Source organism: Rhinolophus hipposideros (genome assembly GCF_964194185.1).
Source record: "Rhinolophus hipposideros genome assembly, chromosome: X".
In the NCBI taxonomy this organism is placed as follows: domain Eukaryota; kingdom Metazoa; phylum Chordata; class Mammalia; order Chiroptera; family Rhinolophidae; genus Rhinolophus; species Rhinolophus hipposideros.
In genome coordinates this window covers 83402482-83415641 of record NC_138046.1, presented here as the reverse complement: position 1 = coordinate 83415641, position 13160 = coordinate 83402482, and the positions used below count along the sequence as shown (strand labels likewise).

At 44.6% G+C, this 13160-nt stretch overlaps 1 protein-coding gene across 1 annotated transcript; it reads left to right on the top strand.

The window, feature by feature from the left end:
• Window positions 1-362: 362 nt before the first annotated feature.
• Window positions 363-12119, top strand: TRO (trophinin; the record flags this gene model as incomplete). Its single annotated transcript, XM_081042487.1, is given in 19 exon segments — window positions 363-407; window positions 693-731; window positions 733-833; window positions 835-1108; window positions 1112-1577; window positions 1580-1893; window positions 2560-2664; window positions 2775-2838; window positions 3097-3176; window positions 3747-3838; window positions 4512-4591; window positions 4682-4724; window positions 5101-5129; window positions 5132-5162; window positions 5725-5836; window positions 10225-11389; window positions 11392-11822; window positions 11824-12096; window positions 12099-12119. Coding segments are annotated over 19 exon segments (3765 nt in total).
• Between the last annotated feature and the right edge of the window lie 1041 nt (window positions 12120-13160).

The following is a 13160-nucleotide window of genomic DNA, read 5'->3' as shown; positions in this document are numbered from 1 at the left end:
GCCGCTTGCGCGCTGAGGGCCTTAGATCGGGGTGCCGCCACCCGACCCCTCCCCACCCCGCATCTGATCGGTGCCTAAGCTCACTATTAAGTTGTGGTAGGGGGCGTGTGTAGGGTGAAAGGGCGAGGTGGTAGAACTGACCTGATTTCTTGTAGGCAAAAGGTCTAGGGTTTGGAAACCAGACGGTCTAGGTTTGTAGGTCTGAGAACCCAGTAGTTGAGGGTTTGGGGCCCAAGGTTAGATGAAATTCTGCACTCTTTCAGGATAGGCAGGATGTCTGATGAATTTCCACCTCTCTTTTATTCTTCCCTAACTCAGACCCCTTCCCATCAGGCTCAACTGTTACCTGGCCTTCCAGAAAAATGGATAGGCGAAATGACTACAGTTATAGGATGTCCCCGTTCCAGGTGAGGCCTCTCTGCATTCTCACCAGCACATCTGCCCCATCCTATATTCACTTCCTGCTCTTGAGCCCCCTAGCACTCTTTAGTTACATAATTTCCTGCCTGGCCTGTCTTACTCATCCCCTGCATGGTGGAGGAGGAGGACAAAAACACCCGCCTGTCTCTTTCTTTTGCCCCCTTCCTCTTACCTTACCCTCCTCTTCTCACTGATCAGAGGGAGGTCTTCATGAAAATGGTGGGCTGCAGGGAGCTCAGACGGATAAGCAGATCATAATTATAAGTGTGTAGGGCCCTCTGCTTCCCCCTGGGAGTTTAGTGTTGGTAGAGGAAGCTTCACTTCTCTCTAGATGTACAGGTTGAGACCACTGAAGAGGACAGTGTCTTGCTGATGCACACTCTCTTGGCGGCAACAAAGGACCCCCTGGCCCCTGGCACCAGTTGCCAACCGGCCTAAGAAAAGCAAAACCAAGACGGCCACTATTAAGACTACTACTAATACCATACATGCTGCCCCTCCAATCCCATCTGCCAGTGTGATTACCACTAACAAGCCTACAATACCTTTTCAGGCTTTAAAACTGCCAATCATCCCCCAGATCAACCAGGCTTCAGCTACCATTGAGGCAGCCAGCACTCAGGCTTCTTCAGTTACCACTCAGCCTAAGAAAGCCAGCAAGACAAAGAGAATCATTGCTAAGGCAGCCTAAGGCTCCCAATCTCCAGCTGGCAGTGAGAATTTCACTACACAGATCAAGTCACCTTTGCAGGCCCTAAACCTACCAGTCACCCCACAGAGTACCCAGCCTCCACTTGCCGGTAAGTCAGCCAACTTCCAGTCCTTGATAGCCTCCACCAAGCCTAAGAAAGCTCCCAAAGCTAAGAAGGCTGCTAATAAGGCCATAGTTAGTGCCATTGAGATCTCATGGGCTTCAACTACCACCAACACAACTACCACTCAAGGTCAAATTACCAATGAGACAACCAATACCAAGGCCACAGCAGCCTCCATTCAAACTGAAAAAGCCTCCAAAGACAAGAAGGCAACTGTTAAAGGAACAAATACTGACACAGAACTCCCAGAGGCCCCAAATGCCACTGAAAGAGCTATCAGGCAGTTTGAGGCCTCAGCAGCAGCTCTCGGGCCCCCAAAATCCAAAGGCATGAAAGCTACCAATAGGGTGAAACTTCTGCTTATGAGATCTCTGAGGCCCTACTTGTTACTCAAATGGTTACAAACCAAGCCCTAACAGCCAACTTCCGGGCTAAGAGAGGGTCCAGGGCCCGGAAGACTGCTACTAAGTCCAGGGCAGCTGACAGCCAGATTCAAATTGTTGACCAAGGATCCCAGGCCCAGATTCCCAGCTCTCAGACCAACATAAGTGCCCTTGAGACTCAGGTTGCTTTTACTGTCCAGGCCCTGGCAGATGACTACCTGGCTCAGTTGAGTCTGGAGCCCACAATCAGGACTCGGGGCAAGAGGAACGGAAAGGTGAGATCTCTGACACACTATCCTTAACTTTGCCCTTTGTTTCCATTCTTATCCTCCTGGTTTATTCATTTATTCTACAAAATTTTACTGAGCCTTTTTACTCTGAGCTAGTCCCAGTGCTCACATAGGCTGTGAGAGGTGCTGAGAAGAATGTGATGTAGTTCCTGCTCCCTGGAAGCTCAGATTGGTGGGGAAATAAGACATTCATACACTTAGCTACAACCTATATATAATTCAACTTGTATTTACATAGTACTTACCAGGTGGCAGGCTTTGTGTTGGGTATAGTCACACAGGTTATGTTCTTATGTTTTGAAAGTAACTCTTACCAGCTAGGGATCATAGGTCCCAGTTTTACAGATAAGAAAACTGAGTCCCAGAGAGGTGAAGTGACTTGTCCAAGGGGTAGAGATAGCAGAATCAGTGGTGGCCAAAAGAAGTGGAACCCCAGGCTCGGCCCTTTGGTTGCTCCTTTCCTGGCAGGGAAATGAAATGCCTTCCAGGAAGAAAGGTGAAAGACAAGTCTCGGATGAAGGGTGGCCAATGGTTAGGTCAGGATCCACTACAGGGAGGATGTAGGGGACTTTCAGGAGGAGGCAGCGTAAGGAGACAGAACCATCTCTTTCACCTGGTGACTCTGGACCTTCCTTCTTTCTGGTGATGCAGTCCAAGTATCTGAATGGGGAAGAGAAAGGTGGCAGTAATTACAGGTGGATCCCATGGGGCCGGAGGCCTCTGCCACCCCGAGATGTGGCCATTTTGCAAGAAAGGGTAAGAATCCTATGTTGCCCAGTCTCTTCTTCACCTTCCCTCTTCTCTGTTGTCCTTCCAAGTTTTATGAAAACATACTAAGATTTCCCGATGTATTCCTCTTCTCCCAGGCAAATAAGTTGGTGAAATACCTGTTGGTTAAGGACCAGACAAAGATCCCCATCAAACGCTCAGGTAGAGTCATACCAACCCTCCTCCCTGAACTCCTCTTTACTCCCCTCTCTCCCATGCCATGGAGCTAACCATTTACCTTTATGGCCTCCTCATTCTCTCATATGTCCTCCCCTACCCTCCTCACATTCTGCCATGGCTGGCATCTTGCTTTAACACAGTTTAGGACTCAGATTGCACTGACCCCACAAGGCTGGCAAAAGGGCTGCAGCTTTGTGGCCCCTGCTCAGCACAGTTGCTCCCACTTCTCCATTCCTGCAGATATGCTGAAGGATGTCATCCAACAATATGGTAAATATTTCCCAGAGATTACTGAACGAGCAAGCTACGCTTTGGAGAAGGTGAAGGGGCAGCCTTGGGGGATGGACACAATGGGGAAGCCTTGAATCGAACAAAGGCATACATGTCCTTTCTGGGGGGACCACACAGACTTGCTAACCCAGCCCATCACTGTGTTGATGGGCAGACAGTGGCCTAGGGAGAGGCATAGACTAACCCAGGGTCACACAGCAAGTCAGTGGTAACAGCACAGCTAGGACTCAAGCCACCCAACTTAGTCCTGGCTTCTGTTTGCTGCTAGATATGTCCTATGATGTATTTCAGATGCTCACCTGTCCCTTCCATTCCCCATTCTGTCTCCGTAGATACCCACTAATCACAAGGATGATGTTGATAACAATGGCACATTTGTTGCCTGTTTGCTGTGTGCTGGCCACTTAGCTAAGTGCTTTATTTACATTATCTCACTGATCTCTCTCTCTCTCTCTCTCTCTCTCTCTCTCTCTCTCTCTCTCTCTCTCTCTCTCTCTCTCTCTCTCTCTCTCTCTCTCAGTACACAGGATGCTCCGGAAGCTCATTGATGCCTAGACTGAAAATTTTGTGATCTGACAGGTTATTCTTTTACTTGGCAGATGTTTCGAGTCAATCTGAAGGAAATTGATAAGGAGAGTAGCTTGTATATTCTCATCAGCACTCAGGAATCCTCTGCAGGCATACTGGGAACGTAAGCTGGTAAAGGGCTGGGGTGGGAGGGAGGCTTCTGCTGTTGTTCCCACATTTCCTTAGAGAGTCAGGAAAGGTGGCCAAAAAAGCCCGTTTCAGCTCCCGCATGCTGTTGGAGCTCTGCACACATTAGTGGTGCCTGATTATGACTGAAGGGTGTGGAAGCCTGGGGCAGGGCATTCCTCCTGTCAGGTCGTCTGTTTCTCCGGAAGCTTCACAGGAAAGCAGACCTGTCATTGCTTGTCTCTTCCTACTGGCCTCGGTAGAGTGGTTCTCATGGGAGGGCTTCCTGGTGTGGTTGGGTCATGATACGTGAAGGGCAGGAGCATCCATGGGGCTGTACCTAAGATTCTTTTAGGGCTGAGGGGCCCGGGAGAGAAAGAAGGGACTCACATCGACTGAGTGCTTGGGTCCTACCAGGTTGTCAGGATTTCTTCCATCCTCTCAGCAACCTGGGGAGGGGAGGATGTGATTTTCCCATTTTACTGAATATGAATGGAGGCTCAAGAGTCTATAAGTGCCTTGCCCAGGGTCACAAAGAGCTTGAAGCATAGACTGGGCAGAACTCTCCCATATCTGAGGAATCTGGGAGAAGCTAGCCTGGTGAGCTGGCTGGTGTGATTTTTGCAGATGACTGCTGGACATAAACATTCTCTCTGTCCTATTCCCCGAAGACCAAGGATATACCCCAAACTAGGTCTTCTCATGGTGATTCTGAGTGTCATTTTTATGAATGGCAACAAGGTCAATGAGGGTGAGTGGCTGTGCGTGCAGCTGAATGAGTGACCACCGTTGGAATTCCATGTGTTCATTTTCTGTCCCTGTCTCTTGCCTCCCCTTGCAGCTGTCATCTGGGAGGTGCTGCGCAAGTTGGGGCTGTGCCCTGGGTATGACTGGTCTTTCTCAGCACTTGCTGTCCATGTTGTCCTTTGGCAAGAGAGGATGGTCCCAGGATTGTATCAGCCTGGTGGTCTGGTGGAGTGGATAGGGGTGCCAGATTGGGTAGAGGTCCTGAATTCTCTGAAACCTGTGCCCCCTATGTCCCCTGTCTGTGTTAGTATGAAATATAAGATAGACCTTTGGGGCATCCCTGACAAAGAACCATTTGGCCTTCTTCTAGTGACCATGTATGTATTCACTACTTTCCTGGCTTCATTGAGATGGCCTCATGTGCTGGAGAATTCTCTTCCATTTTGGGAAATGCCTCTACTCTCATCTGGGAAATTCTGACCTCTGTTCATGGGTTATTTTTCCTATTGTCAGGGTGAGGCACTCGCTCTTTGGGGAAGTGAGGAACTCATCACAGACGAGTTCATGAAGCAGAAGTAAGTGGTGTTTTAGCACTTTGTCAGGCCCTGAAGTGTTCTGGGTGTGCTGGTCTGGTTCAGGAAGTACTTGTGCAGTCCTTTTCTTACACTAGCTTTAAAGGCATGATCATCCTGTGTCCTAAAACTGAGTGCTGTCCACAGTTCCCATGGGTGGACCATTCGAAGGCTGGGCCAGATCAAACAGAAGACCCATGTTATGGGGTATGCTCAGAACAGGGTGCCTGAAGAATGGCTCCTTTGTTTACAACACACCCAAAAAGAACTTGGGTTTACTCCTCACAGCTGGCAGGATACTTTAGCTTTCCTGTGACATCATGCTCTATACACGCTTCCCCTGCATCATCAAGTGACTACTTTGCACAGAGCCAAAGAGAAATGGCTCAATACTGGAGACCAAGACCATGAACTGTTTGGGAGTGAGTCTGGGGAAGGAAGGTCTTGGAAATCCTTCTCTAGGAACTGAGTTTATATTTGTTTAATGGAAGTTGCCACCTGGTGTCCAGTGGTTAGTCGACAGATTTGCTTAGTTAGAAGACAGTTTCATTTTCCTTTCTCCAAGATACCTGGAATACAAGAGGGTCCCCAAAAGCAGACTACCTGAATATGAATTCTGGGGCTTGCGCTCCTACCATGAGACTAGCAAGATGAAAGTCCTCAAGTTTGCATGCAAGGTAATAGAAATCCTGCCCTAACGTGGCATATGAAAGGTATGGGTTGCTGCTCATTGGGGTAGGCTATGGGCAGAGATGGGCAGGTACAGGGCAGCCCACAGTTCATATATAAACATATAGAATTTCATCAATATGGCAGAGTGCTGCTCAACATAGTTTGCATTGTTTCATTCATCTTCATACTTTGTATTAGTCCGCTCAGGCTGCCATAACAAAATACCATAGAATGGGTGGCTTAAATGACAAATTTATTTTCTCATGGTCCTAGAGGCTAGAAGTCCCACATTAAGGTTCAGCAGAGTCAGTTCCTGTTGAAGCCTCTCTGCCTGGCTTGCAGAGAGATGCCTTCTTCACATGGTGGGGAGAGAGCCTCTTCTTTTTTTTTTTTTTTAAATTAATTTTATTGGGGTGACAATTGTTAGTAAATTTACATAGATTTCAGGTGTACAATTCTGTATTACATCGTCTATAAATCCCATTGTGTGTTCACCACCCAGAGTCAGTTCTCCTTCCATCACCATATATTTGATCCCCTTTACCCTCATCACCCACCCCCCACCCCCTTACCCTCTGGTAACCACTAAATTATTGTCTGTGTCTATGAGTTTTTGTTTCTCATTTGTTTGTCTTCTTCTTTTTGGTTTATATACCACATATCAGTGAAATCATAGGGTTCTCTGCTTTTTCTGTCTGACTTGTTTCACTTAGCATTATTCTCTCGAGATCCATCCATGTTGTCACAAATGTTCCTATATCATCTTTCCTTAACGCCGAATAGTATTCCATTGTGTATATGTACCACAACTTCTTTATCCATTCATCTATCGAAGGACATTTTGGTTGTTTCCATGTCTTGGCCACCGTAAACAAAGCTGCAATGAACATTGGCATACACGTGTCTCTATAGAGAAATGCGTTTATATTTTTGGGGTAGATACCCAGGAGAGCGATTGCTGGGTCATATGGTAATTCTATTCGTAATTTCTTGAGGAACCTCCACACTGCCTTCCATAGCGGCTGCACCAGTCTGCATTCCCACCAACAGTGTATGAGAGTTCCTTTTTCTCCACAGCCTCTCCAACACTTGTTACTATTTGTTTTGTTGATGAAAGATATTCTGACTGGGGTGAGGTGATATCTCATTGTGGTTTTCATTTGCATTTCTCTGATGATTAGCGATGTTGAGCATTTTTTCATATGTCTATTTGCCATTTGTATATCCTCTTTGGAGAAATGTCTCTTCAGGTCCTCTGTCCATTTTTCAATTGGGTTGTTTGTTTTTTTGTTGTTGAGTTTCATGAGTTCCTTGTATATTTTGGATATTAGACCCTTATCAGAGGAACTGTTTGCGAAAATCTTCTCCCATTCAGTTGGTTGCCTCATTATTTTGTCAAGAGTTTCTTTTGCTGTGCAGAAGCTTTTCAGTTTCATATAATCCCATTTGTTTATTTTAGTTTTTACTTCCATTGCCTTTGGAGTCAAATTCATAAAATGCTCTTTGAACCCAAGGTCCATAAGTTTAGTACCTATGTTTTCTTCAATGCAGCTTATTGTGTCAGGTCTTATGCTTAAGTCTTTGATCCATTTTGAATTAATTTTGGTACATGGTGACAGATAGCAGTCCAGTTTCATTCTTTTGCACGTAGCTATCCAATTCTGCCTGCACCATTTATTAAAGAGGCTGTCTTTCATCCATTGTATGTTTTTAGCTTCTTTGTCAAAAATTATCTGTCCATATTTATGTAGTTTTATTTCTGGGTTCTCAATTCTATTCCATTGGTCTATGTGTCTGTTTTTCCGCCAATACCAAGCTGTTTTGATTATTGTAGCCCTGTAGTACAAGGAAAAATCAGGGAGTGTGATACCTCCAGTATTGTTCTTTTTTTTTAATATTGCTTTGGCTATTCGGGGTCTTTTGTGGTTCCAAACAAATCTGATGATTTTTTGTTCTATTTCTTTAAAAAATGCCATTGGGATTTTAATGGGGATTGCATTAAATCTGTATATGGCTTTGGGTAATATGGCCATTTTAACTATGTTGATTCTTCCAATCCATGAGCACCGAATGTCTTTCCATTTCTTTGTGTCTTCTTCAATTTCTTTCAAAAATGTCTTATAGTTTTCAGCATATAAATCCTTCACATCCTTGGTTAAGTTTATTCCTAGGTATTTTATTCTTTTTGCTGCAATTGCAAAAGGAATTGTTTTTTTCTATCTCTTTTTCTGAGATTTCATTGTTGGTATATAGGAAAGCAATGGACTTTTGTACGTTGATTTTGTAGCCAGCAACTTTACTATATTCATTGATTGTTTCTAATAGCTTTTTGGTGGAGTCTTTAGGGTTTTCTATGTATAGCATCATGTCATCTGCAAAGAGTGACAATTTAACTTCTTCATTCCCAATTTGGATGCCTTTTATTTCTTTCTCTTGCCTGATAGCTCTGGCGAGGACTTCCAACACTATGTTGAAAAGCAGAGGTGATAGGGGACAACCTTGTCGTGTTCCTGAACGTAGAGCAAAGGGCTTCAGCTTTTCACCATTAATTATGAGGTTAGCTGAGGGCTTGTCGTATATGGCCTTTATTATGTTGAGGTATTTTCCTTCTATACCAATTTTAGTAAGTGTTTTAATCATAAATGGATGTTGTATCTTATCAAATGCTTTTTCTGCATCAATTGATAGAATCATATGATTTTTGTCCTTTATTTTGTTTATGTGATGTATCACATTGATGGATTTGCGAATGTTGAACCATCCTTGTGCCCCGGGGATGAACCCCACTTGGTCGTGATGAATAATCTTTTTAATGCATTGTTGTATTCGATTTGCTAGAATTTTGTTTAGGATTTTAGCATCTGTATTCATCAGAGATATAGGTCTGTAGTTTTCTTTTTTTGTGTTGTCCTTACCAGGTTTTGGTATCAGGGTAATGTTGGCCTCATAAAATGAGTTAGGGAGTACTGACTCTTCTTCAATTTTTTGGAAGAGTTTGAGCAGGATTGGTATTAGATCCTCTTTGAAAGTTTGGTAGAATTCACTGGTGAAGCCATCTGGTCCAGGACTTTTGATTTTGGGAAGGTTTTTGATGACTGATTCAATTTCCTTACTGGTGATCGGCCTGTTAAGATTTTCCAGTTCTTCATGATTCAGCCTTGGAAGGCTATATGTTTCTAAGAACTTGTCCATTTCTTCTAAGTTATTAAATTTGGTGGCATATAGTCCTTCATAGTATTCTTGGATAATCCTTTGTATTTCTGTGGTGTCCGTGATAACTTCCCCTTTTTCATTTCTGATTTTGTTAATTAGTGTCTTCTCTCTTTTTATCTTAGTGAGTCTAGCCAAGGGTTTGTCGATTTTGTTAATCTTTTCAAAGAACCAGCTTTTTGTCACATTAATTTTTTCTATTGTCTTTTTGTTCTCTATTTCATTTAGTTCTGCTCTGATTTTTGTTATTTCCTGTCTTCTGCTGACCTTGGGTTTCGCTTGTTCTTCTTTTTCTAGTTTTTTAAGGTGTAACATGAGGTTATTTATTTGGGATTTTTCTTGTTTCTTGAGATGGGCCTGTAATGATATAAATTTCCCTCTTAAAACTGCTTTCGCGGCATCCCAAAAATTTTGGTAGGATGTATTTTCATTGTCATTTGTTTCTATGTATCTTTTGAGCTCTCCTCTAATTTCTTCTTTGACCCAGTCGTTCTTTAAAAGTATGTTGTTTAATCTCCATGTATTTGTGTTTTTTCCTGCTTTCTTTTTGCAGTTGATATCCAATTTCAAAGCTTTGTGATCAGAGAATATGCTTGGTATGATTTCAATCTTCTTAAATTTGCTGAGGCTGATTTTGTGTCCCAATATATGGTCTATCCTTGAGAATGTTCCATGTACACTAGAAAAGAATGTATAGTCTGATGTTTTAGGATGAAGTGCTCTATATATGTCAATTATGTCCAATTCGAGAGCCTCTTCTTATAAGGACACTAATTCTATTGCATCAGTGCCCCACTCTTCTGACTTCATTTAAAATTACCTCCATAAAGGTCCTATCTTTATACAATCACATTGGGGCCTGGTGCCTTACCATATGAAATTTAGTCTGGGGGGTGAGGACGCAAACATTCAATCCATAATATATTTACTCTTTTATCATTTCCCATATTACAGATGAAGACACTTATGCTCAACAAGGTTAAGTAACTTATCCAAGGTCACACAGCACCTAAGTATTCAGAGCTAAAATTGGATCTCAAGACTGACCCATGCTAGAGCCCCAGTAACGAAGAACTTAAAAAAAAAATACTGCTATTAGTTTTATATAAAGCCCATTAAGCAGGTATGTAATATGTAATTATAAATGTTATTTTATTTATAATGATTATCATTACCATTTCAGGTACAGAAGAAAGACCCCAAGGACTGGGCTGCTCAGTACCGGGAGGCAGTGGAGATGGAAGTTCAGGCTGCAGCTGTAGCTGTGGTTGAGGCTGAGGCCAGGGCTGAGGCAAGAGCCCAAATGGGAATTGGAGAGGAAGCTGTGGCTGGGCCTTGGAATTGGGATGACATGGATATTGACTGCCTAACAAGGGAACAATTAGGCGATGATGGTCAGGCCTGGAGCAGAATTTCACTTGAAATTGAGGCCCAATCCCAAGAAAATGCAGATGCCAGCACCAATATCAACTTCAGCAGAGGAACTAGTGCAGGAGATAGCTTCCATGATGTTGCTAGTATTAGCATCAGTGGTGCAACCAGTGGTGGCTTTGGTGGCAGAGCTGGCATTAGCTTCAGTGGCACTCTCAGCACCAGTGCCAGCTTCAGCAGCACAGCCAACATTAGCTTTGGTGGCACACCAAGCACCAGCTCTAGTTTCAACAGTGAAGCCAGGATTAGTTTTGGTGGCACCCCTTGTACCAGTGCCAGCTTCAGTGGTGGGGTCAGCTCCAGTCTCAGTGGTCCACTCATCACCAGTACCAGTTTCAGCAGTGAAGCCAGCATTAGCTTTGGTGGCACCCCTTGTACCAGCATCAGTGGTGGGGTCAGCTCTAGTCCCAGTGGTCCACTCATCACCAGTACCAGTTTAAGTAGTGGAGCCAGCTCTGGCTTTGGAGGCACACTCAACACCACTGCTGGCTTCAGTAGTGCACTCGTTACCAGTATCAGCTTTGGCAGTGCACCTAGCACCAGTGTGGTATTTAGTGGTGCAGTTAGCACCAGCACTGGCTTTGGTGGCACACTCAGCACTAGTGTCTGCTTTGGTGGCTCTCCCAGCTCTGGTGCCAGCTGTGGTGGCAGACTCAATACTAGTATCTGCTTCGGTAGCTCTCCTACCACCAGTACTGGTTTAGATAGCACACTCAGCACCAGTGTCTCCTTTGTTGGCTCTTCCAGCACCATTGCTGATTTTGGCGGTCCGCTAAGCACCAATGTCTGCTTCGGTGGCTCTCCTGGCACTAGTGCCAACATTAGTGGTGCACTCAACACCAGTGCTAGTTTTAGCAGTGCTGTCAGCACGAGTACCGGTTTCAGTGGTGCACCTACCACCAACTCTGTCTTTGGCGGTGGTTCAGCACCAGTGCTGACTTCAGTGGGGCACTTAGCACTGCTACTGACTTTGGCAGTGCTCCCAGCACCAGCATTGGGTTTGGTGGCACTCCCAGTACCAGCCTCTGCTTTGGCAGTGTGTCTAACACCAACCTATACTTTAGTTGCCCTCTTAGCACCAGCACCTGCTTTAGTGGAACTACCAGTGCCAGTTTTGGTGATGGACCCAGCACCACTGTGGGATTTAGCTTTGGCAATGGGTTAAGTACCAGCACTGGATTTGGTGGCAGACTGAGCACCAGTGCTGGCTTCAGTGGTGAACTGAGCACCAGTGCTGGCTTTGATGGCAGACTGATCTCCAGCGATGGCTTTGGTGGTGGACTGGGCACCAATGTTGGTTTTGGCAGCACACTTGGCACCAGTGCTGGCTTTATGGTAGCTTCAGCATCAAAGTGATGACTTTGGCAGTGGGTCTAATACCAACTTTGATGGAAGACTGAGTACCATCATTGGCTTTGGCAGTGGTTCCAACACCAGCATTGGCTTTACCGGCGAACTCAGCACCAGCACTGGCTTCAATGGTGGACCCAGGTCTACTGTTGGCTTCAGTGGTGGACTGTGCACCAGTGCTGGCTTCAGTGGTGGACCGAGCCATGGTGCTGGCTTTGGTGGTGGACTGAGCAACAGTGCTGGCTTTGGTGGTGGAGCCACCAGCCTTGGTGCTCCTGTAGCTTCTCCTATGGCTAGTGAGGTTACAGGTAATTACAGCATTTCCACAGCCAAGACCCATGGGGATGGATATAAGAGCTGGGAGATGTGATAAGAAACCCTGAAGTGGGAGGGCAGGGTAGGGAAATGAGGACAATGAAGGAAGTATGAGAAAACAGTATATTTGGTGCTAAAATATGTTCCTGTTTGGTATTTTGTTTTCAGGTTTATTTCCCATGTTTACAGATACCGCTAGAATTCCAGCAGTCCTTCCCATGGAGCCAAGGTACCTCCTTGGAATCTTTGTCCACACAGCAGTCTAAGCAGATCATACCAATCAGCTGAAGATGGCATGCTATGAAAAATCTGTTTTCTAATCCTGCTTTATTGTTTGCTTTTTCCCCCCTTTTTTATTACATACATATTTTTTTATTAGTTTCAGGGGCACAAGACAAAGTAATACTTAGACGTTTATCATTTATATCCCTCACACTGTGGACCCCCTCACCCCATCCACTATCTCTCTGACAACACACCGAGCCATCATATTTCCACTGTCTCCACTCCCAATGCTGTACTCCACCTCTTGTAAGTATATACATACATATATATACATATATATATATATAAAATTATAGTTGGCATTCATAATTGTTCAGCTTCAGGTGTACATTGCAGTGATCGTGCACCTACGTCTTCCCTGAGGTGGTCTCCGAAATGGGAGACGTGTCCATCGAATACCCTATAAAATCTTTACAACATTATTGATTACATTCCCCAAATTAATTCTCAAAACCCTGTGGCCATCTTGTGGTTACCGATGGTGTTCTTTTTTTTTTAAAATTTATTTATTGGGGTGACAATTCTTAATGAAATTACATAATTTCAGGTGTACAATTCTGTATTACATCATCTATAAATCCCATTGTGTGTTCACTACCCAGAGTCAGTTCTCCTTCCATCACCATATATTTGATCCCCCTTAACCTCATCTCCCTCCCCCCAGCCCCCTTACCCTCTGGGAACCACTAAACAATTGTCTGTGTCTATGAGTTTTTGTTTCTCATTTGTCTGTCTTGT